This window comes from Zea mays, chromosome 6 (assembly GCF_902167145.1).
Source record: "Zea mays cultivar B73 chromosome 6, Zm-B73-REFERENCE-NAM-5.0, whole genome shotgun sequence".
Taxonomy (NCBI): Eukaryota; Viridiplantae; Streptophyta; class Magnoliopsida; order Poales; family Poaceae; genus Zea; species Zea mays.
The window spans coordinates 88,005,792-88,030,741 of NC_050101.1; the positions used below are offsets into that span (position 1 = coordinate 88,005,792).

A 24,950-nucleotide genomic window follows, 5' to 3' on the forward strand; every position below is an offset into this window, starting at 1 on the left:
TTTGTTTCCTCTCGTTTCGAGCGTTAAGACTTGTTTCGTAGCAGAATCCCTTGTCCAAGCGTGAGTCACTTTACGCGGAAGGTGATGAGTGAGGTATCTGTATCCTGGAGGCGTAGGAGTCCCTTGGCTCGGCCGGCCTTGCCGCTTACGTGGTCCCTCGTTGTTTTTAGGATTCTGTTATCGACGTAGTCGAAAACGGCATGAAAGTCGTTCTGGCAGAAAAGTTTTCGAGCATTAGGACTTGTTCGGTAGCAGAATCGCTTATCCGAGCATGAGTTACTTTTCGCAGAAGGTGATGAGTGAGGTATCCGTATCCCGGAGGTGTACGAGTCCCTTGGCTCGATCGGCCTTGTCGTTCAAGGTCTCTCTCGCTCGTCTTTAGGATTCTGTTATCGAAGCAGTCGAAAAGCGCGAAAGACGTTCTGGCGAAAGACCTTTCCGAGGAAAATTTTGACGCAGAGGGGGTTCCCCCCTTCTAGCCCCTGAGGGAGGGTCAGGCTTTGCCGAGGCAAGGCTGATCCTTCCTTGATGGTTAGACTTTATTTATGTAAAGAAAGCGAGGTGCATGAACGACTTGAAACATTTTAAGGGTAAAAGCGACATAGCTGTTGGATGTTCCAAGCGTTGCTATAGACCTCGCCTTGATCGTTGGCCAGCTTGTATGTTCCGGGCTTCAAAATCTTGGCAATGATGAAGGGCCTTCCCAGAGAGGAGTAAGCTTGTGGCGCCCTCGGGCGTCTTGTCGCAGCCGAAGTACCAAGTCTCCCACTTGGAAGCCTCGGGGCCGAACCCTTCGGGCGTGGTAGCGTCGCAGGGACTGTTGATACCGCGCCAAGTGTAGTAAGGCCACGTCCCGAGCCTCTTCCAGCTGGTCCAACGAGTCTTCTCGGTTGATCTAGTTGCTTTGGTCGTCGTAAGCCTTTGTCCTCGGGGAACCGTATTCTAAGTCCGTGGGTAGGATGGCCTCAGCCCCATAGACTAGAAAGAACGGCGAGAAACCCGTGGCTCGTCTCGGTGTCGTCCTCAGACTCCAAACCACCGAGGGTAGTTCCTTTATCCACCGCTTGCCAAACTTGTTGAGGTCGTTGTAGATCCTCGGCTTTAGTCCCTGCAAAATCATACCGTTGGCGCGCTCCACCTGCCCATTTGTCATGGGGTGAGCTACGGAGGCCCAGTCCACATGGATGTGGTGGTCTTCGCAGAAGTCCAGGAACCTCTTCCCAGTGAACTGCGTGCCATTGTCGGTGATGATGGAGTTTGGGACCCCAAAGCGAAGGATAATGTTTGTGAAGAACGCCACCGCCTGCTCGGACCCGATGCTGGTTAAGGGTCGGACCTCGATCCACTTGGAGAACTTGTCGATGGCGACCAGCAGGTGCTTGAAGCCCCCGGGTGCCTTCTGCAAGGGACCGACGAGGTCCAGACCCCATACGGCAAATGGCCAAGTGATGGGTATTGTTTGCAGGGTCTGAGCGGGCAGGTGCGTCTGTCTCTCGTAGAATTGACACCCTCTGCAGGAGCGTACAATCCTAGTGGCGTCGGCCACTGCGGTCGGCCAGTAGAAACCTTGTCGGAAAGCGTTTCCGACGAGGGTCCGAGGTGTTGCATGGTGACCGCAAGCCCATGAGTGTATTTCTTGTAACAGCTCTTGTCCTTGGGCGATGGATATGCATCGTTGGAGAATGCCTGAGGGGTTGCGGTGGTACAACTCTTTTTCATCACCCAGTAAAACGAACGACTTGGCGCACCGAGCCAGTCGCTGAGCTTCTGTCTTGTCGAGGGGTAGCTCTCCTCGGAGGAGATATTGCAGGTACGGGGTCTGCCAGTTTTGGTTTGGTGCAACCCCATTCCGCTCTCCCTCGATGCGCAAGGCCTCACCCTCGGCGGCCAAGGGTACCTCGGGCTGGGCCGAGGTCTCATCGGGCTTGGGCGCATCATCGAGTTTCACGGATGGTTGATATATGTCTATGGAGAAGACGTCCGGGGGAACTGTCGTTCGCCCCGAGGCTATTTTAGCCAGCTCATCCGCGGTCTCGTTGTACCGTCGAGCAATACGGTTGAGTTCCAGCTTGTGGAACTTATCCTCCAAGCGCCGAACTTCGTCGTAGTAGGCCACCATTTTTTGATCGCGGCAGTGGGAGTTCTTCATGACTTGGTCAATGACAAGCTGCGAGTCGCCCCGAGCGTCGAGGCGCCGAACCCCTAGCTCGACGGTGATGCGCAACCCGTTAACCAAAGCCTCGTATTCGGCCACGTTGTTTGATGCTAGAAAATGGAGGCGCAGCACGTAGCGCACATGTTTCCCGAGGGGTGAGATGAAGAGCAAGCCAGTGCCTGCTCCTGTTTTCATCAGCAACCCATCGAAGTACATGGTCCAAAGTTCGGCCTGGATTGGAGCTGTCGGCAATTGGGTGCCGACCCATTCAGCCACGAAGTCCGCCAAGACTTGGGATTTTATGGCCTTCCGAGGGGCAAATGAAATTGTTTCGCCCATGAGTTCCACTGCCCATTTTGCTATTCTACCCGAGGCCTCTCGGCACTGGATGATCTCTCCCAGGGGGAAGGATGACACCACAGTCACCGGATGAGACTCGAAGTAGTGTCGCAACTTTCGCCGCGTCAGAATTACTGCGTACAGTAGCTTCTGGATTTGTGGGTAGCGGATCTTGGTCTCAGATAGCACCTCACTGATGAAGTAGACCGGCCTCTGGACGAGCAGTGCATGCCCCTCTTCTCATCTCTCGACTACGATCGCGGCGCTGACCACCTGAGTGGTTGCGGCTACGTAGATCAAGAGGGCTTCTCCCGCAGCGGGGGGCACCAAGATGGGCGCGTTTGTAAGGAGCGCCTTTAAGTTTCCGAGGGCTTCCTCAGCCTCGGGGGTCCAAGTGAAGCGCTCGGCCTTCCTTAAGAGGCGGTACAAGGGTAATCCTTTCTCGCCGAGGCGCGAGATGAAGCGGCTCAGAGCCGCAAGGCATCCCATGACCCTTTGTACTCCTTTCAAATCCTTGATGGGTCCCATGTTGGTGATGGCTGCGATTTTCTCCAGGTTGGCCTCGATGCCTCTTTCGGAGACGATGAACCCCAGGAGCATGCCTCGGGGGACTCCGAAGACACACTTCTCAGGATTGAGTTTTACGCCTTTTGCGCATAGGCACCCGAAAGTCACTTCGAGGTCGGAGAGGAGGTCAGAGGCTTTCCTGGTCTTGACAACGATGTCATCAACGTAAGCCTCGACCGTTTTGCCGATGTGTTCTCCGAACACGTGGTTCATGCACCTTTGGTAGGTGGCACCTGCATTCCCCAAGCCAAATGGCATAGTAGTATAACAATATATGCCAAAAGGTGTGATAAAAGAAGTCGCGAGCTGGTCGGATTCTTTCATCTTGATTTGGTGATAACCTGAATAGGCGTCAAGGAATGACAGGGTTTCGCACCCAGCAGTGGAGTCCACAATTTGATCGATGCGAGGCAGAGGGTAGGGAACCTTCGGACATGCTTTGTTTAGACCAGTGTAGTCTACGCACATCCTCCATTTCCCACCTTTTTTCTTCACAAGCATAGGGTTAGCTAACCATTCGGGATGGAATACCTCTTTGATGAACTCTGCAGCCATCAGCTTGTGGACCTCCTCGCCTATGGCCCTGCGCTTCTCTTCATCAAAGCGGCGCAGGTGCTGCTTCACGGGTCGGGCATCGGCTCGGATATCCAGCGAGTGCTCGGCGACCTCCCTCGGTATGCCTGGCATATCCGAGGGACTCCACGCAAAAATTTTGGCATTTGTGCGGAGAAAGTCGACGAGCACTGTCCTATTTGGGGTCGAGCTCGGAGCCGATCCTGACTTGCTTGCAGGCGTCGTTGCTGGGGTCGAGGACGACGGTCTTAACCGCCTCGGCCGGTTCGAAGTTGCTGGCGTGGCGCTTCGCGTCAGGCACCTCCTTGGAGAGGCAATCCAGGTCGGCGATGAGGGCCTCGGACTCGGTGATGACCTCGGCATACTCCACGCATTCCACGTCGCACTCGTAAGCGTGGCGGTACGTGGATCCGATGGTGATGATTCCCTTGGGGCCCGACATCTTGAGCTTGAGGTACGTGTAGTTGGGGACGGCCATGAACTTGGCGTAGCACGGTGTCCCCGGCACCGCGTGATAGGTTCCTCGGAACCCGACCACCTCGAACGTTAGGGTTTCCCTGCGGAAGATGGAGGGAGTTCCGAAGCAGATAGGCAAATCAAGTTGCCCCAGGGGCAGGACGCGCTTACCAGGGACGATCTCGTGAAAGGGTGCTGCATCGGCCCGGATCATGGACAAATCTATCCCTAAGAGCGAGAGGGTCTCGGCGTAGATGATGCTGAGGCTGCTGCCTCCGTCCATGAGGACCTTGGTGAGCCTAGCATTGCCGATGACGGGGTCGACGACGAGCGGGTACCTTCCTGGGCTCGGCACATAGTCGGGGTGGTCGCCTTGGTCGAAGGTGATGGGCTTGTCGGACCAGTCTAGGTAGACTGGCGCCGCTACCTTCACCGAGCAGACCTCCCGACGCTCTTGCTTGTGGTGCCGAGCCGAGGCGTTCGCCACCTGTCCGCCGTAGATCATGAAGCAGTCGCGGACCTCCAGGAACTCCTCATCCTTGTCGCCCCCCTTCTTGTTGTTGCCTTGGTCCTTGCCACCTTCTACCGAGGGTCCCGCCTTGATGAAGTAGCGCCGGAGCATGTCGCACTCCTCAAAGGTGTGCTTGACGGGACTCCTGTGATAGGGGCACGACTCCTTGAGCATCTTGTCAAACGTGTTGACTCCTCCGGGAGGCTTCCGAGGATTCCTGTGCTCAGCAGCGGCGACGAGATCCGCGTCAACGGCGTCGCGCTTTGCTTGCGCCTTCTTCTTGGCCTTCTTTTTCGAGCCATGCTGGACGGATGCCTCGGGGGCGTCTTCCTTCTGTCTTCCTTGAGGCTGCTTGTCCTTCTGGAAGATGGCTTCGACCGCCTCCTGACCAGAGGCAAACTTGGTGGCGATGTCCATCAATTCGCTCGCCTTGGTGGGAGTCTTGCACCCCAATTTGCTCACCAGGTCCCGGCACGTGGTGCCAGTGAGGAATGCTCTGATGACGTCCGAGTCGGTGATGTTGGGCAGCTCGATGCGCTGCTACAAAAACCACCGGATGTACTCTCGCAGGGATTCCCCTAGCTGCTAGCGACAGCTTCGGAGATCCCATGAGTTCCTAGGGCGCACGTACGTACCTTGGAAGTTTCCCGCGAAGGCCTTGACCAGGTCGTCCCAGTCAGAGATCTGCGCAGGAGGCAGATGCTCCAGCCATGCCCGGGCAGCATCGGAAAGGAAGAGAGGGAGGTTGCGGATGATGAGGTTGTCGTCGTCCGTCCCTCCCAGCTGGCATGCCAGCTAGTAGTCCGCAAGCCACAACTCCGGCCTTGTCTCCCCTGAGTACTTGGTGATGGTAGTCGGGGCTCGGAACCGAGCCGGGAACGGCGCCCGTCGTATGGCCCGGCTGAAGGCTCGCGGACCTGGCGGTTCGGGCGAGGGGCTCCGATCCTCCTCACTGTCGTAGCGTCCTCCGCGCCTGGGGTGGTAGCCTCAGCGCACCTTCTCTTCGAGGCGGGCTCGACGGTCGCGGCGGTGTGGCTCGTTGCCGAGGCGATCCGGGGCCGCGGGCGTCTCGTCCCGTGTGCGCTCGGTGCGGACCGAGGCCTCCCGTACGCGTCAGGAGGGCATCGCACGATGCTCCGAGGGGCATCCTTGCCTTCGGGAGGCAGAGCTCTCAGCTCGTCGGACTGCGACATCTTCCAGGAGATCCTTGAGCTCGCCCTGGATGCGCCGCCCCTCGGTAGTGGATGGCTCCGGCATCGTTCGAAGCAGCATCGTTGCTGCAACTAGATTCTGGCCGACCCCGCTGAAGGCCGGGGGCAGCCTTGCCCTGGCATCGTCAACGATTCGGCGCTGGACGTCTTGGGCCCGATGAGGCGCTCCTCCAGCAAGTGTTCGGCCTGCCCACTCCTGCTTGATGTTTTGTCGGAGCTGCACAAGCCGCCCTTCTTCTTCGTCGAACCTGGCCTGCATCTCGCGGAATTGCTCGAGTTGTGTGTCCTGACCCCCCGCAGAGACTGGGACCACAGCTAGCTCTCGCGGGATGTCAACGCAAGACGCAGGCACAGGGGTGTTGTCATCTTCCGGCATGCCGAGGTGGTTGTCTCCGCCGTGATCCCCCTGATCAATGTGGAAACACTCGTGACTGGGGTCGCAACCCTCGTCGCCGAGGCTGAGGCCATCGTTAGAGCAGCCAGAGAGGCAGTAGTCACATGCGGACATGAAGTCTCGCATGGCACTAGGATCACTGAGTCCAGAGAAATCCCAACCAAATTCGGAGTCGTCATCTTCCTCGGAACCCGCGAGTCCGGAGGTTGAGACGGCCGTCAGTCGGTCCCAAGATGACCACATATGGTACCCTGGAAGGTCAGGGCATGCCCTTGCGAAAGCGCTCACCGAAGCGGGGTCGCTTGGTGGATCGAGGCTGAATCTAAAAGGGACAGGGTGGAAAACAGACGGTACCTCTTGGTCGACGGACGGTGGCGAAGTCGCATCGGGGATGGACTGCACCGTTATCTCAGGTACGAGGCTGACGCCCAGCAAGTCCTTTGCGAGGGTGCTGGCGTCATCAGTCCGCTCAGGGTTGGCGCGATGCGGGGAAGCGACACCCGTTGTTGTCTCAGGTGCGAGGACAACACCCGACATGGCCCCCCGCAGGGGTGCCGGCGTCGTCGACTCGCTCTGGCCCGACAGCCAACGAGGTGCCGCCTCCTGCATGGCCACGGTTGCCCCGTCTCCTCCTCCTCCGACGAAGAGGGTGGCGGGGCAAACCCGGGTGTTCCTCTTCTGCCACGGTGGGAAGTCGTCGTCGAGTTCGCCACTGCCGGGCGAGCTGACGACCGTTGTTGTCGCGCTGCGGGGGGAGGAGTACCATGTCGTAACTGCCGTCAAGGGACATGAACTCGAGACTCCCGAAGCGGAGCAGCGTCCCCGGCTGAAGAGGCTGCAGGAGGCTACCCATCTGGAACTCAACGGGAAAGTGTTCGTTAACACCCAGCGCTCCCCTACCTGGCGTGCCAACTGTCGGCGTTTCGGACCCGCGAGGTCCTTCAGCCAACCAGTGAATTTGTTGTTGCGTGTCCCTGCCCAGATGGGTTGATGCAAGATGGAACACAAGAGGGAAATGTGGCTTGCGTTATCTCGCACCGGGGTGCTTGTAGTAGGGGTTACAAGCGTCTCGCGTGGTGTGTTGTGTGTTCCACCACGTCGTCGTCGTGTGCTCACGACGTGCCTTAGGAAGGCCCTGGACATCCCTTTTATAGATACAAAGAGATGCCCAGCTGTACAAGGGGTGTAGCTATGTGCTATCGTGGCTGACGGAGAAGCGCCTTGAGCCCTGTACATGAGCTAACGTGGCCGTCGGAGAAGTTCCTTGAGCCCTGTACAAGCACAGCTGTCGGCGCGGCGTGGATCCTGCTGACGTTGTCTTGCTTCCGTAGGGGGTTTGAGAGCAACCGACGTCATGGTCGCACGCGGGGAACCATCATTACCTGTTACCGGAGTGACCTTGGATGGGACACCAGTCTTGTTCCTTCGTAGCCTGAGGCAGCTAGCTAGGAGTAGGGTAATGATGTATCCCCTGTAGCGTAGTCGGTCCGAGGCCTAGGTCGGGCGAGACGGAGACTTCTCCTGAGGTCGAGGCTAGGCTCGGGCGAGGTGGTGACTCCTCCCGAGGCCGAGGCTGAGGCCGAGGCCTGGGGTCGGGCGAGGCGGAGATCTTCTTCCGAGGTCGAGGCTGAGGCCGAGGCCTGAGGTCGGGCGAGGCGGAGATCTTCTTCCGAGGCCGAGGCTTGAGGTCGGGCGAGGCAGAGCTCCCTGTTGCGCCCAAGGCCAGACTCGTGGGAGATCGTGACTCAGTTATATCCTGGTGGTTGGCACAGTTGCCGGAGCGAGGCGAACATTGCTGTTTTCCTGTCAGATCGGTCAGTAAAGGGGCGAAGTGACTGCGGTCACTTCGACCTTGCTGACTGAGGCACGCGTGTCAGGATAAGGTGTCAGACGATTCCCGCATTAAATGCGCATGCGATACGGTCGGCTGGCAAGGCGATTTGGCCAAGGTTGCTACACTGCAAAGTCTGCCCAAGCTAGGCTTCAAGCGAGCCGAGGGTGCGCTCATCGCCTGAGGAGACCCTCGGGCGAGGCGTGAATCTGCCCGGGACTACTGTTCCCGCCCGAGGCCGAGGCTGGGCTCGGATGAGGTCGCGTCCCTTGGTAGACGTGGCCCTAATTTGAACCGTGCTTTATCAGCCGTGTATGGTTTGTTCTGAAGATGTATTTCAGCCGCGTTTAGGATTGTTGGGGTACCCCTAATTACGGTACCCGACAACTAGAAAACTTATTAGTTCATGGATTGTGTTGATCATCAAACACCAAAACCCAATTAACCAAATGGCACGGGGTCCATTTTCCTTACACACTCTAAGTATCCAAGTTTCAACATAATCAGTACTTTATTTTATCATTTTCATTGGAGGACTTGAGTTATCTTCGTATAAAATGTTTATTAGTTTTTGTAACTTATTTGCATTTTTTAGTGAAACTATAATATTTTATGAATTTTAAATATTGCTGTGTTGATTCTACAATGTCCTTGTGATAAGTAACTTTGAACTGCATGATGTCAATTTTATCGGTTTCATATCTTATATTTGATCAATCATATACATGATTATGTATTGCTTAACTTATGGATGGTTGAACAATTAATATCATCGGACGAACTACCCGACAATTATCCGATACCTACCCAAGTAGTATCTGTTATCCGTTTCTTACCCGTCCGGATATCCATTCCGAATCTTAACTACCCATATCCAATAATGTATCCGGGAGAAATACATTAGGGTAGGATACGAAAAATACATTAAGGTAGGATACGGGACGACCCTGTATCCGGTCGTATCTGTCCCCTTTTCACCTAGGTAGGAGGAGCTCTTGCTGGCCGCCTCGAATCCGGGCCCAGCAATGCCTGCCCCCCCCCCCCCCCCCCCCCCACCCCCCCACCCACCCACCCCCCACCCCACGTCATTCAAAGAACACACGAGCGCAACCGACCTACGCATGCGAGTCCAGATTCCATCGCCTACCTTGAAATAACCCGCCTCGCCTCGGCTTGCAACCGTCCCATTGCATTGCAAGGAAGGAACACCTGCTCTGCTCCGCTCTCGCCCCTCGCCCTCCAAGCAACAACCCGCCGGCTGTCTGCCGTCGCCGCCGCGCCACCACAACACCAGTCCACCACCACGCGGCGGACGCCACGACGATGGAGCTCTTTCCTCACGGGGGCTTCGTGCGGCTGCGGAGCCGAGCGCGGGACAAGTACGTCCACGCCGACGTGGACGCGAGCGGGGTCTCCCTGCGCCCGCTCGGCGCCGCACCCTCTGTGAACGCGGTGTGGAAACCGGAGCGTTGGCCCAGCGAAGGGGACTTCTTAATCCTCCAGATCGTCGCCTACGGCCGGTACCTCGCTGTCTCGGACAAGGACGCGCCGCCCGGCCACCGCGGCGTCCGCGCCGTCCAGCGCGACTACAACTCGCCGCGCGCGGAGGCTCCCTTCTTGTGGACGGCCTTTAGGGTGGATGCCCACCAGAACTACGTCCGCTTGCACAACCACCAGCGCTGGCTCCGCGCCAACGGCAGGCATCGCTACTGGAACAACGTCGTCACCATCGATACCAGGAACGCCAGCCTGACCACGATGATGCAGTGGAGGGTCGAGGAAATCCCAGTGAGCCCGGAGCCGCTACCCCTTCCGCCTCCACCTCAACAACCTACGGTGAGTTCGCCATCCTTTCTCCTTTCAACTCCTCGTGTTCGTCATCCCGTGAACGGGGGTTACTTGGATTGGATGTTGGAACTTGCACACCTTCCAAGCATGGATGTTTCTTCTTCGCGTTGATTTTCTCAACAACATATGCCCAATCTGACTCTCCTGTCTTGACCGCAATCTTTGCGTTTATTCTTGCCGAAGTCTGAACTTAATAAAACTCTTCACTTCTTCCGAAAGATGACTGAACCTGCTAGTTCTTCCTGATGACTGAACCTGCAATCTTTGCGATATGTCTGATTCAGTATCCCACGCTCCTAGCAAGCTCTAGTAACGGTTTCTTGTATTCTCGAGCCTCTGCATTTGGTGTTCTTCAGGATGCAATTGTTGATCACATTAATTACCTTCCAATTTTCTACCACTTATCGAGAAATTGTTGTCTGTTCTAGATTGTGGTGGCTTTACGAATTGCTCTGCAAGCGTTAATCTGCATTTGATCATGGTAGAATGTCATAAACTCGTATGCGTAGTCTTAGCTGAAGTAAACGCTGGAGTTCTTTGTCATGATGTGTACTAGAGGGGTTTGAGTGATCTGGTCTTGGTCTCACAATGGTATATTTTTTTCCTGATATTTCAGAGAAATCTGTAAAGAATTTTGTCTCTGAACCTTTCTTTCTCAGTACAATGTGTATTCAGATTTGATCATACTAAACACAAGTGTTCCATTGCAACAGATTCATGTAAGCCGTGGCCTATTCAAGCGGCGGGCCAAGGTGCATCCATCGGGCCGGATGATACAGCACGTGCGGATGGACGATGATGGGTTTATTCTTGACAATTGGCCTGATTTCAACTTCGACGACTACTCCGTGTCCAACCTGAGGGCCGAGGTGGCGCTCCGTCAGGATGACGAGAACATCACGTTGTGCCTGCGGGCCGGCAAGCATGCGCTCTTAATCCCGCTTATCACAGACCTGCCTCATAACACAGATCCCCTGGACATCATCGTGATGCCCGCCGGATCACCAGGTGAGAACTCTGCAGCTTTCACAGTAGTTGCTGCATGCGATATCCACTTCTTGATTTTTTTTTTCTGTTTTTTTTACACTTTACTCCAGTTGTGCTTGAGGTAATGCTCTACTTGGTGGTTAGTTAATCTGAACCCTAGTTCGGATACATTCAGTTGTTCTGCTTGATAGCCAATAGTGTTTTTTACATAAGCAGACAATATTTGTCAATCTTTGTGGGGCTAACTGTCTACTGTTATCTATTATGTGTACTCTTGATTAGGTCCCATTGCTGTTATTATAGCATCCCTAAGGGCTAGTTTGGGACTACATTTTCCCATGGAATTTCTATTTTTCCAAGGAAAAATGAACTAATTTCTCTTGGAAAAATAGAAATCCATCGAGAAAATATGGTTCCCAGACTAGCCCTAATTATGTCATTCTTTTTTCTTGTTCCCTTGCCAATTCAGGTTTAGATGCGTTAGAGTACCCACAGTTTGATGCGCCAGAACCGTAGAGGAGTACCGGAGTAGAGCTGTTAAACTTTGGCACTTTGCAATTCATCTTTGGGAAGCAGTGAGCCTTTAAGCATCGACGCCCCTGATATATACAGTGACATGAGAATTGATTGTTATCTTTTGTTAAGATAGTTTCAGCAATTTTTTTTCTGTAATGGTGGTTAGATTTGATGCGATCCACTGACCGGATGCGGTTTGAGATGACATTTCAGTTTCAGAAACTTAAAAAAAAATTCTGAAACCATTATGTAGAAATTATGGTGAACGGCTTTGCAAGGAAACATCCGCTGGAACGATCTGAAGCTCACCTTTGCGCATAACATACCCCTATCAATTTCAACCGTGACATGAAAATTGCATCACTTGTGTGTTGTTGATTGCTGAAGGCCTCCACATGACTTGTGTAAATCGCAGCACCACGAAACAGCCTATTTAGACAGCACGCAGCAACATGGCTTGCGATTTTTCTCCAGTACATTATTATAGTTGTATTTATAAATAATTACCTCAACAAATTCGCATAACAGGGCGTTTGGTCTAGTGGTATGATTCTCGCTTTGGGTGCGAGAGGTTGCGAGTTCGATTCTCGCAACGCCCCCTTATTTTATTTTTCCGCCGCTTTGTAAAATATTTTTTGCCACCGCCGCGCCGGTTCGCCTAGCCTGCGGATGTCGCGTCACCAACGTCCTTCCTCTACTCGACTGGCACGACTACTTTTACCACCACATGCTCATGGAGTCCGATCGTGACCTTAGCTTCGTTTCTGTTCAGCTCACGAATTGCTGGTCTGTTCATGCCAAAATCATACAGAGATGAGATGGTAGAGTTGGTAAGCATGATGTATGTACGGATTTTATTGTCTGATGTGGAGACAAGTACAAAGTGGTTGGGGAAAGCATTGATTTATCTTTTTTGCTGGGTCGAAAGGTCTTTAGCCTAGTTGAACATCATATATCGCAGCGCTGATACTGTTAGACGGTCCACGGTTAATCCTAGATGATCTAGTCCTCGGAGGGTCTGGGTTGGCTTGTTAATTCGGACCGTCCAAGATTAGATCAGTTCGGGTGAGAGGCTTAGTTTGTTGCAAGATCTTCTCGGTTTCTTCCGATATCTTGTTGGACTTTGTTTAGGATAAGATTTAGTGGGTGTTTGGTTTCTAGGGACTAATTTTTAGTCTCTCCATTTTATTCCATTTTAGTTCCTAAATTACCAAATATGGTAACAAAAATAGAGTTTTAGTTTCCATATTTGTTAATTTAGAGATTAAAATGGAATAAAATGGATGGACTAAAAATTACACACTAAAAACCAAACACCCCCCTTAGGCCTCCTCTTCTATAAACATGAAGTGATACGACCGATTTGGACACATAATCCAATCAAAACAATCTATTTACATTACTTATCTTCATGTCTTAGGTTAGATATAGCGTAGCTCTAGTTGTAGTTCTCCAATCTCAATCTTCTTCACCTCGCTTCTGCTCTACGTTATCTTGAGGCGCTTTGGATGGCCTATCGTCTGTAAAGCAGCCCCAATATCCTTCCTCCCTGAAAGGGAATTAGGCTTACACCTAGTTCCTAAATAATTTTGGTGGTTGAATTGCCCAACACAAATAATTGGACTAACTAGTTTGCCCAAGTGTATAGATTACACAGGTGTAAAAGGTTCACACTCAACCAATAAAAAGATCAAGTTTTGGATTCAACAAAGGAGCAAAGGGTCAACCGAAGGCACCTCTAGTCTGGCGCACCGGACTGTCCGGTGTGCCACCGGACAGTGTCCGATGCACCACCGGACATGTCCGGTGCACCAGAGGACTCCAACGCAAACTCGCCACCTTCGGGAATTTCCAGAGGCACTCGCGCTATAATTCACCGGACTGTCCGGTGTACACCGGACAGTGTCCGGTGCACCAAGGAGGAGCAGCCTCAGGAACTCGCCGGCTTCGGGAATCTCCAACGGCTAGTCCGCTATAATTCACCGGACATGTCCGGTGTGCACCGGACTGTCCGGTGCAACTCCGGAGCAACGGCTATTCGGCGCCAACGGCTACCTGCGGCGTATTTAATGCGCGCTCTGCGCGCGCAGGAGTCAGGCGCGCCCATACTGGCGCACCGGACAGTGAACAGTGCATGTCCGGTGCGCCACCGGACATCCAGGCGGGCCCACAAGTCAGAAGCTCCAACGGTCAGAATCCAACGGCAGTGATGACGTGGCGGGGGCACCGGACATGTCCGGTGTGCACCGGACTGTCCGGTGCGCCATCGAACAGACAGCCTCCCAACGACCACTTTTGGTGGTTGGGGCTATAAATACCCCAACCACCCCACCATTCATTGTATCCAAGTTTTCCACTTCTCAACCACTTACAAGAGCTAGGCATTCAATTCTAGACACACCAAAGAGATCAAATCCTCTCCAATTCCACAAAAGGCTTTAGCGATTAGCGAAAGAGATTTGTCGTGTTCTTTTGAGCTCTTGCGCTTGGATTGCTTCTTTTCTTTCTCCCTTGTTCTTGTGATCAAAACTCCATTGTAATCAAAGCAAGAGGCACCAATTGTGTGGTGGCCCTTGCGGGGAAGTTTTGTTCCCGGCTTTGATTTGAGAAGAGAAGCTCACTCGGTCCGAGGGACCGTTTGAGAGAGGGAAGGGTTGAAAGAGACCCGGCCTTTGTGGCCTCCTCAACGGGGAGTAGGTTTACGAAAACCGAACCTCGGTAAAACAAATCCACGTGTCTCACTCTTCATTTTGCTTGAGATTTGTTTTGCACCCTCTCTCTTGCGGACTCGTTTATATTTCTAACGCTAACCCGGCTTGTAGTTGTGTTTATATTTGTAAATTTCAGTTTCGCCCTATTCACCCCCCCTCTAGGCGACTATCAATTGGTATCAGAACCCGGTGCTTCATTAGAGCCTAACCGCTCGAAGTGATGTCAGGAGATCACGCCAAGAAGGAGATGGAGACCGGCGAAAAGCCCACTACAAGCCACAGGAACACTTCATCGGAAGAGTCCCGCACCAAGAGGAAGGAGAAGAAGAAGAGCTCCTCCAACAAAGGGAAGGAGAAGAAATCTTCTTCTCACAACAAAGAGAAGAAGGAAAAATCCTCTTCTCACAAGCCGCATCGGAGTGGAGACAAGCACAAGAGGATGAGGAAAGTGGTCTATTACGAGACCGACACTTCATCAACATCCACCTCCGGCTCCGACGCGGCATCTGTTACTTCTAAGCGCCAAGAGCGCAAGAAGTATAGTAAGATCCCTCTACACTACCCTCGCATTTCTAAACATGCACCTTTACTTTCCGTCCCATTAGGCAAACCACCAACTTTTGATGGTGAAGATTATGCTAGGTGGAGTGATTTAATGCGATTCCATCTAACCTCACTCCACAAAAGTATATGGGATGTTGTTGAGTTTGGTGCACAGGTACCATCCGTAGGAGATAAAGACTATGATGAGGATGAGGTGGCCCAAATCAAGCACTTCAACTCTCAAGCGACAACAATACTTCTCGCCTCTCTAAGTAGAGAGGAGTATAACAAAGTGCAAGGGTTGAAGAGCGCCAAGGAAGTTTGGGATGTGCTCAAAACGGCTCACGAAGGAGATGAGCTCACAAAATCACCAAGCGAGAGACGATCGAGGGGGAGCTCGGTCGGTTCCGGCTTCGCAAAGAGGAGGAGCCACAACACATGTACAACCGGCTCAAGACTTTGGTGAACCAAGTACGCAACCTCGGGAGCAAAAAGTGGGATGACCACGAGGTGGTTAAGGTTATTCTGAGATCTCTTATTTTTCTTAACCCCACTCAAGTTCAATTAATTTGTGGTAATCCCAGATATACTAAAATGACCCCCGAGGAAGTTATCGGGAATTTTGTAAGTTTTGAGTGCATGATCGAAGGCTCGAGGAAGATCAACGAGCTTGATGATCCCTCCACATCCGAAGCTCAACCCGTCGCATTCAAGGCGACGGAGGAAAAGAAGGAGGAGTCCACACCAAGTCGGCAACCAATCGACGCCTCCAAGCTCGACAATGAGGAAATGGCACTCGTCATCAAGAGCTTCCGCCAAATCCTCAAGCAAAGGAGAGGGAAAGACTACAAGTCCCGCTCCAAAAAGGTTTGCTACAAGTGTGGTAAGCCCGGTCACTTTATAGCTAAATGTCCATTATCAAGTGACAGTGACAGGGATAACGACAAGAAGGGCAAGAGGAGAGAAAAGAAGAGGTACTACAAGAAGAGGGGCGGCGATGCCCATGTTTGTCGGGAGTGGGACTCCGACGAAAGCTCTAGCGACTCCTCTGACGACGAGGACGCCGCCAACATCGCCGTCACCAAGGGACTCCTCTTCCCCAACGTCGGCCACAAGTGCCTCATGGCAAAGGACGGCAAAAAGAAGGTTAAATCTAAATCCTCCACTAGATATGAATCCTCTAGTAATGATAGTGCTAGTGATGAGGAAGATAATTTGCGCTCTCTTTTTGCCAACCTCAACATGCAACAAAAAGAAAAACTTAATGAATTGATTAGTGCCGTTCATGAAAAGGATGATCTCTTGGACACCCAAGAGGACTTTCTTATTAAAGAAAATAAGAAGCATGTTAAGGTCAAAAATGCTTACGCTCTAGAAGTAGAAAAATGTGAAAAACTTTCTAGTGAGCTAAGCTCTTGCCATGAAACTATTGACAACCTTAGGAATGAAAATGCAAATTTGTTAGCTAAGGTTGATTCAAATGCTTGTAATGTTTCAATTCCCAATCTTAGAAATAATAATGATAATTTGCTTGCTAAGATTGAAGAATTGAACATATCTCTGGCTAGCCTTAGGAATGAAAATGAAAAATTACTTGCTAAGGCTAAAGATTTTGATGTTTGCAATGCTACTATTTCCGACCTTAGAAGTAAAAATGAAATATTGCATGCTAAGGTTGTAGAACTAAAATCTTGCAAACCCTCTACATCTACTATTGAGCATATCACTATTTGTACTAGATGTAGAGATATTGATGTTGATGTTATTCATGGTCACATGACTTTAATTGAACAACAAAATGATCATATAGCTAAATTAGATGCAAAAATTGCCGAGCATAACTTGGAGAATGAAAAATTTAAATTTGCTAGAAGTATGCTCTATAATGGGAGACGCCCTGGCATCAAGGATGGCATTGGCTTCCAAAGGGGAGACAATGTCAAACTTAGTGCCCCTCCTAAAAGATTGTCTAATTTTGTAAAGGGCAAGGCTCCCATGCCTCGGGATAACGAGGGTTACATTTTGTATCCTACCGATTATCCCGAGAGCAAGATTAGGAGAATTCACTCTAGGAAGTCTCACTCTGGCCCAAATCATGCTTTTATATATAAGGGTGAGACATCTAGCTCTAGGCAACCAACCCGTGCTAAGTTGCCTAAGAAGAAAATTCCTAGTGCATCAAATGATCATGACATTTCTTTTAAAACTTTTGATGCATCTTATGTTTTAACTAACAAATCAGGCAAAGTAGTTGCCAAGTATGTTGGGGGCAAGCACAAGGGATCAAAGACTTGTGTTTGGGTACCCAAAGTTCTTGTGTCTAATGCCAAAGGACCCAAAACCATTTGGGTACCTAAAGTCAAGAACTAAACTTGTTTTGTAGGTTTATGCATCCGGGGGCTCAAGTTGGATCATCGACAGCGGGTGCACAAATCACATGACAGGGGAGAAAAGGATGTTCTCCTCCTACGAGAAAAACCAAGATCCCCAACGAGCTATCACATTCGGGGATGGAAATCAAGGTTTTGTCAAAGGTCTTGGTAAAATAGCTATATCTCCTGACCATTCTATTTCCAATGTTTTTCTTGTAGATTCTTTAGATTACATCTTGCTTTCAGTTTCACAATTATGTCAAATGGGCTACAACTGTCTTTTCACTGATGTAGGTGTCACTGTCTTTAGAAGAAGTGATGATTCAATAGCATTTAAGGGTGTGTTAGAGGGTCAGCTATACTTAGTAGATTTTAAAAGAGCTGAACTCGACACATGCTTAATTGCTAAGACTAACATGGGTTGGCTCTGGCACCGCCGACTAGCCCATGTTGGGATGAAGAATCTTCACAAGCTTCTAAAGGGAGAACACATTTTAGGATTAACAAATGTTCATTTTGAGAAAGACGGGATTTGTAGCGCATGCCAGGCAGGAAAGCAAGTTGGAGCCCATCATCCACACAAGAACATCATGACGACCGATAGGCCGCTTGAGCTACTCCACATGGATCTATTTGGCCCGATTGCTTACATAAGCATCGGCGGGAGTAAGTATTGTCTTGTAATAGTGGATGATTATTCTCGCTTCACTTGGGTATTCTTTTTACAGGAAAAATCTCAAACCCAAGAGACCTTAAAGGGATTCTTGAGACGGGCTCAAAATGAGTTCGGCTTAAGGATCAAGAAAATTAGAAGCGACAACGGGACGGAGTTCAAGAACTCTCAAATTGAAGGCTTCCTTGAGGAGGAGGGCATCAAGCATGAGTTCTCTTCTCCCTACACGCCACAACAAAATGGTGTAGTGGAGAGGAAGAATCGAACTCTATTGGACATGGCTAGAACCATGCTTGATGAGTACAAGACTTCGGATCGGTTTTGGGCCGAGGCGGTCAACACCGCCTGCTACGCCATCAACCGGTTATATCTACACCGAATCCTCAAGAAGACATCCTATGAACTCCTTACCGGTAAAAAGCCCAACATTTCATATTTTAGAGTTTTTGGTAGCAAATGTTTTATTCTTGTCAAAAGAGGTAGAAAATCTAAATTTGCTCCTAAAACTGTAGAAGGCTTTTTACTAGGTTATGATTCAAACACAAGGGCATATAGAGTCTTTAACAAGTCCACTGGACTAGTTGAAGTCTCATGTGACGTTGTGTATGATGAAACTAACGGCTCTCAAGTAGAGCAAGTTGATCTTGATGAGATAGGTGTTGAAGAGGCTCCGTGCATCGCGCTAAGGAACATGTCTATTGGGGATGTGTGTCCTAAGGAATCCGAAGAGTCTCCAAATGCACAAGATCAACCGTCCTCCTCCATGCAAGCATCTCCACCAACTCAAAATGAGGAAGAGGCTCAAGTTGATGAAGAAGAAGATCAATCAAGTGAGCTTCCTCAAAATGATGGCATAGATCAAGGGGGAGATGCAAATGATCAAGACAAGGAGGATGAAGAGCAAAAACCGCCACACCCAAGAGTCCACCAAGCAATTCAACGAGATCACCCCGTCGACACCATCCTCGGCGACATTCATAAGGGGGTAACTACTAGATCTCGGGTTGCACATTTTTGTGAACATTACTCGTTTGTTTCCTCTATTGAGCCTCACAAGGTAGAGGAAGCACTACAAGATTCGGATTGGGTGGTGGCGATGCAAGAGGAGCTCAACAACTTCACTAGAAATGAGGTATGGCATTTAGTTCCACGTCCTAACCAAAATGTTGTAGGAACCAAATGGGTCTTCCGCAACAAGCAAGATGAGCATGGTGTGGTGACAAGGAACAAAGCACGACTTGTGGCCAAGGGATACTCCCAAGTCGAAGGTTTGGATTTCGGTGAAACCTATGCACCCGTAGCTAGGCTTGAGTCAATTCGTATATTATTAGCCTATGCTACTTACCATGGCTTTAAGCTTTATCAAATGGACGTGAAAAGTGCTTTCCTCAATGGACCAATCAAGGAAGAGGTCTATGTTGAGCAACCTCCCGGCTTTGAAGACAGTAAGTACCCTAACCATGTCTATAAGCTCTCTAAGGCGCTTTATGGGCTCAAGCAAGCCCCAAGAGCATGGTATGAATGCCTTAGAGATTTCCTTATTGCTAATGGCTTCAAAGTCGGAAAGGTCGATCCTACACTCTTTACCAAAACTCTTGAAAATGACTTGTTTGTATGCCAAATTTATGTTGATGATATTATATTTGGGTCTACTAACGAGTCTACATGTGAAGAGTTTAGTAGGATCATGACACAAAAGTTCGAGATGTCTATGATGGGGGAGTTGAAGTACTTCTTGGGATTTCAAGTGAAGCAACTCCAAGAGGGCACCTTCATTAGCCAAACGAAGTATACTCAAGACATTCTCAACAAGTTTAGGATGAAGGATGCCAAGCCCATCAAGACACCCATGGGAACCAATGGGCATCTCGACCTCGACACGGAAGGTAAGTCCGTGGATCAAAAGGTATACCGGTCGATGATAGGTTCCTTGCTATATTTATGTGCATCTCGACCGGACATTATGCTTTCCGTATGCATGTGTGCAAGATTCCAAGCCGACCCTAAGGAAGCTCACCTTACGGCCGTAAAACGAATCTTGAGATATTTGGCTTATACTCCTAAGTTTGGGCTTTGGTATCCTAGGGGATCCACATTTGATTTGATTGGTTATTCGGATGCCGATTGGGCGGGGTGCAAAATCAATAGAAAGAGCACATCGGGGACTTGCCAGTTCTTGGGAAGGTCCTTGGTGTCTTGGGCTTCAAAGAAGCAAAATTCGGTTGCTCTTTCCACCGCCGAAGCCGAGTACATTGCCGCAGGTCATTGTTGCGCGCAATTGCTTTGGATGAGGCAAACCCTGCGAGACTACGGTTAAAATTAACCAAAGTCCCCTTGCTATGTGATAATGAGAGTGCAATTAAAATGGCCGACAATCCCGTCGAGCATAGCCGCACTAAACACATAGCCATTCGATATCATTTTCTTAGGGATCACCAACAAAAGGGAGATATCGAGATTTCATATATTAACACTAAAGATCAATTAGCTGATATCTTTACCAAGCCTCTTGATGAACAAACTTTCAACAAACTTAGGCATGAGCTAAATATTCTTGATTCTAGGAACTTCTTTTGTTGACTTGCACATATCGCTCATTTGTACACCTTTGATCATGTCGCTCTCATATGCTATGACTAATGTGTTTTTTCAAGTCTATTTCAAACCAAGTCATAGGTGTATTGAAAGGAAATTGGAGTCTTCGGCGAAGACAAAGGCTTCCACTCCGTAACTCATCCTTCGCCATCGCTCCAAAATCACTCTCCATACTTGGGGGAGAAAGCATGAGCCCAAAGTAAAAGGATAGGACTCCATCTTTGGTATAATCCTCACTCATTTGTTTTGACCAAAGAAGGAGAATGTAACTCGAGGGCTCTAATAACTCCGTTTTTGGCGATTCATGCCAAAGGGGGAGAAAGTAAGAGCCCAAAGCAAAAGGACCGCACCACCACCTTTTTCAAAAACTTCGTGTTTTCAAAGAATTTTATCAATTGTATCCTATTGTGTTCAAAAGGGGGAGAAAGTAATATTTCAAAAATATCAAAACCCTCTTGAACACTAAGAGGAGGATCTCATTTAGGGGGAGTTTTGTTTAGTCAAGGAGAAGCATTTGAAACAGGGGGAGAAAAATTTCAATCTTGAAAATGCTTTGCAAAATCTTATTCATTTACCTTTGACTATTTGCAAAAGAACTTTGAAAAGGATTTACAAAAGAATTTGCAAAAACAAAACGTGTGGTGCAAGCGTGGTCCAAAATGTTAAATAAGAAAGAAACGATCCACGCATATCTTGTAAGTATTTATATTGGCTCAATTCCAAGCAACCTTTACACTTACTTTAGGCAAACTAGTTCAATTATGCACTTCTATATTTGCTTTGGTTTGTGTTGGCATCAATCACCAAAAAGGGGGAGATTGAAAGGGAATTAGGCTTACACCTAGTTCCTAAATAATTTTGGTGGTTGAATTGCCCAACACAAATAATTGGACTAACTAGTTTGCCCAAGTGTATAGATTACACAGGTGTAAAAGGTTCACACTCAGCCAATAAAAAGATCAAGTTTTGGATTCAACAAAGGAGCAAAGGGTCAACCGAAGGCACCTCTGGTCTGGCGCACCGGACTGTCTGGTGCACCAGAGGACTCCAACGCAAACTCGCCACCTTCGGGAATTTCCAGAGGCACTCGCACTATAATTCACCGGACTGTCCGGTGTACACCGGACAGTGTCCGGTGCACCAAGGAGGAGCAGCCTCAGGAACTCGCCGGCTTCGGGAATCTCCAACGGCTAGTCCGCTATAATTCACCGGACATGTCCGGTGTGCACCGGACTGTCCGGTGCAACTCCGGAGCAACGGCTATTCGGCGCCAACGGCTACCTGCGACGTATTTAATGCGCGCTCTGCGCGCGCAGGAGTCAGGCGCGCCCATACTGGCGCACCGGACAGTGAACAGTGCATGTCCGGTGCGCCACCGGACATCCAGGCGGGCCCACAAGTCAGAAGCTCCAACGGTCAGAATCCAACGGCAGTGATGATGTGGCGGGGGCACCGGACATGTCCGGTGTGCACCGGACTGTCCGGTGCGCCATCGAACAGACAGCCTCCCAACGACCACTTTTGGTGGTTGGGGCTATAAATACCCCAACCACCCCACCATTCATTGTATCCAAGTTTTCCACTTCTCAACCACTTACAAGAGCTAGGCATTCAATTCTAGACACACCAAAGAGATCAAATCCTCTCCAATTCTACAAAAGGCTTTAGCGATTAGCGAGAGAGATTTGTCGTGTTCTTTTGAGCTCTTGCGCTTGGATTGCTTCTTTTCTTTCTCACTTGTTCTTGTGATCAAAACTCCATTGTAATCAAAGCAAGAGGCACCAATTGTGTGGTGGCCCTTGCGGGGAAGTTTTGTTCCCGGCTTTGATTTGAGAAGAGAAGCTCACTCGGTCCGAGGGACCGTTTGAGAGAGGGAAGGGTTGAAAGAGACCCGGCCTTTGTGGCCTCCTCAACGGGGAGTAGGTTTGCGAAAACCGAACCTCGGTAAAACAAATCCACGTGTCTCACTCTTCATTTTGCTTGAGATTTGTTTTGCACCCTGTCTCTCGCGGACTCGTTTATATTTCTAACGCTAACCCGGCTTGTAGTTGTGTTTATATTTGTAAATTTCAGTTTCGCCCTATTCACCCCCCCCCCCCTCTAGGCGACTATCACTCCCTGATGGGTCCCTCCTGGGGTGGGATCCGAATTCTTCTCGGAGCTATCTGCACCATCATGAACGGTTCGATGACCTACTGCGAACGATCCACCAACCCACAGAGAAGTCCCTAACGTCTTGCATGTCATGTGCAGGCTCTAGGGATCGTTAGTATTGGACCCAGAAAGACGCTAACTTACTCTTTGGTGACTTCGCTGGGGACAGAAGATAAGATTCGTAAGTTCTATTCCAGTGGTGTAAGCGGGTGAGCAAGCAAGTGAAAGAAAAAGCAAATTCCACTACTGTAGACTCGGCAAGGGACAGAGGGTAGGCTACTATTGACTTTAACTAAAGGAATGGCTCTGGTACTTAGGAGTGATTGGGTTGTCCCTTCACTCAGAAGATGGGAGTTGAAAATAAGCATAGATCCGGAGATTCCCAAATAGGTCAACCTTTTGAACTGCCTGCTGAATCCATGAGCAGGCAAGAGACAACCTGGCGAACTGAAACATCTTAGTAGCCAGAGGAAAAGAAAGCAAAAGCGATTCCCGTAGTAGCGGCGAGCGAAATGGGAGCAGCCTAAACCGTGAAAACGGGGTTGTGGGAGAGCAATACAAGCTCTTCGTTCTTCTTCCGGGTTAAAGGGCGAAAGAAAAAGGGCAAAGGAAAAGGCCACCTCATCAATATCAGGATACTCTGAGGGTTGCAAGTTTTGATGCACCCGAGCCAAATCTGACAAAAAAATTAGTGGATCCACTTAAAAAAACTCGCTATAGTCGGCTACGCATATGCATGCATTTATGCTCGTAGCTTATATCTGCATCCATAGACGTTTTTCATTTGTGTGTAGAAAGAGCTACATACCCTATCATATTATAGTACTTACACAAAAAATATCTGTATTATGATCCTGGAAATACATTGAGAAAATTTGGCCCCTGTCGTTTCTAATTACTATTCTTTTTTGTTTTGCATAGATAAAAGAAGGGAAATATTGATATATATTAGAGGGTATTGATATATATTATGATCTGATGTGATTTCTTGGTATATTAAATATAAGATTAATACTTCAAGTTGCTGAGTGAAGCCTGGCACATTCAGTCTAGTTCGACTTGCATCCCACAACTCTTTTTCTTCTTTCTGTATTACACAAGCAATCACGAAGGCAGGCGAAGCTATGTTGAATCTCTTATCCGGGATAGAGAAGCCAACTAAATCTATTTTTTTATGGAAGAAAAAAGATGTATTATCTATAGAAATAAAGGATAAAGAGAAACGGGGAAATTGATTTCTAATCTGTGTCTCTCTGATTCTTTGTCTTACAAAGAAAAGACAAAGTTTATTAGATCGACCATGATTGTTGGTTCCAAAATTCGCATTGATGTCTTCCAAGACAACATCCTCAGGCCGAGTCTTGAGAGTTTGTCGGCCGATGAGCAGCGACAATTTGAAGATCTCATGAATCAGGCTCATGAAGCAGCAAAGGATAAATTCATATCATACTTCATGGGGAGGTCGAGCTTGTGTCTCTCCTACCTTCACTATAAACTCCCAATGTAAGTAATTCTGATGACATCCAATCCCTTAGACAATATATAGATTTGCAACAAGAACAATTAAAGCAATATATTGGAGGGATGGAAAAATCGTTCAAAAAACTAACACGTGTATTCGAGAAAATCTATTATCCCTAGCTTCCCATCGCACGAAGCTAGCACTAGGACATCTGTGCCTAATCCATCGGCTGCAAATGGGTCCTCACAAGCCCAAGCCATTCTATAGTATGTTGTTGAACTCATATCTAGGGCAACCTCCATCGCCACCTTCATTATAAGATAGAGCAGCAACGCTAAGCAGTACCAGATAGACCAGGTACAATCTCAGACCATCTAGACATACTACGGACTGTTTGTATCCTCATGTCGAATTGTTCGGCGTCACACCGAGCTCACTACATAACGGGTCGTCACCGCTGAGCACAACCAGACCGTCTGGATATAATCTTGAACTATCCGGTCCTACAAAGGATCGTCCTAAACCCTGTGTGGACTGTCCAGCGTCACATATCCAGAGCAGGCTGCTATGCACAAGCACAACACCTAGTTTTCCTCGCACCTCAGTAGCACTACTCTCTTCCACCTACGACATATCAAAGCCTCAGCATGCCACCAACCATGTGTGGGGTAAAATATTTTTAGCCCCTAAGGAGCTATAGAGGTTCACCTCACACCATACGGTAGTGGGACACGACACCGATATGCCTCAGCAGTCGGATGCCATCTTTGATTGACTTGGGGCAGAAGGTCGGCATAACGATAAATGGCCACCTAAGCCCCATGTCCCAAGGGCCAGTGGGTTACCACCGGGCACTATGAATAAAATTTAGGAGGAACTAGCGGAATTGTTCCGGGACAAACTAGGAGTTAGTGTGTCCATCCCAAGGCATTCATATTTGGCCATACGACCCTAATGGGACACTGTTCCATACCCTTTAGGGACTAGTGTGCCGGATTTCTCCAAATTTGCAAGCGAGAGCGATAGAAGCACTCACGAACATATAGTCCAAT

The 24,950-nt window shown here is 49.5% G+C and overlaps 1 protein-coding gene and 1 non-coding gene across 3 annotated transcripts; both read left to right on the plus strand.

Annotated features, from left to right (window-relative positions):
- The first annotated feature begins 9,158 nt into the window (after positions 1-9,158).
- Positions 9,159-11,622, plus strand: LOC118471933 (uncharacterized). Of its 2 annotated transcripts, XM_035959967.1 has the most exons (3): positions 9,159-9,873; positions 10,599-10,893; positions 11,342-11,622. In XM_035959967.1, the coding sequence occupies exons 1-3, from the start codon at positions 9,361-9,363 to the stop codon at positions 11,386-11,388; spliced, it is 855 nt and encodes a 284-aa protein (XP_035815860.1). In that variant the 5' UTR covers positions 9,159-9,360; the 3' UTR covers positions 11,389-11,622. The 2 variants fall into 2 exon arrangements, with proteins under 2 accessions (XP_035815860.1, XP_035815859.1); XM_035959966.1 differs by lacking the exon at positions 11,342-11,622 and having other exon boundaries at positions 9,180-9,873; positions 10,599-11,164.
- Positions 11,623-11,915: 293 nt separating this feature from the next.
- TRNAP-UGG (transfer RNA proline (anticodon UGG)) lies at positions 11,916-11,987 on the plus strand. The gene has a single exon. It is a non-coding gene; the product is annotated as a tRNA-Pro (tRNA).
- Positions 11,988-24,950: the final 12,963 nt, after the last annotated feature.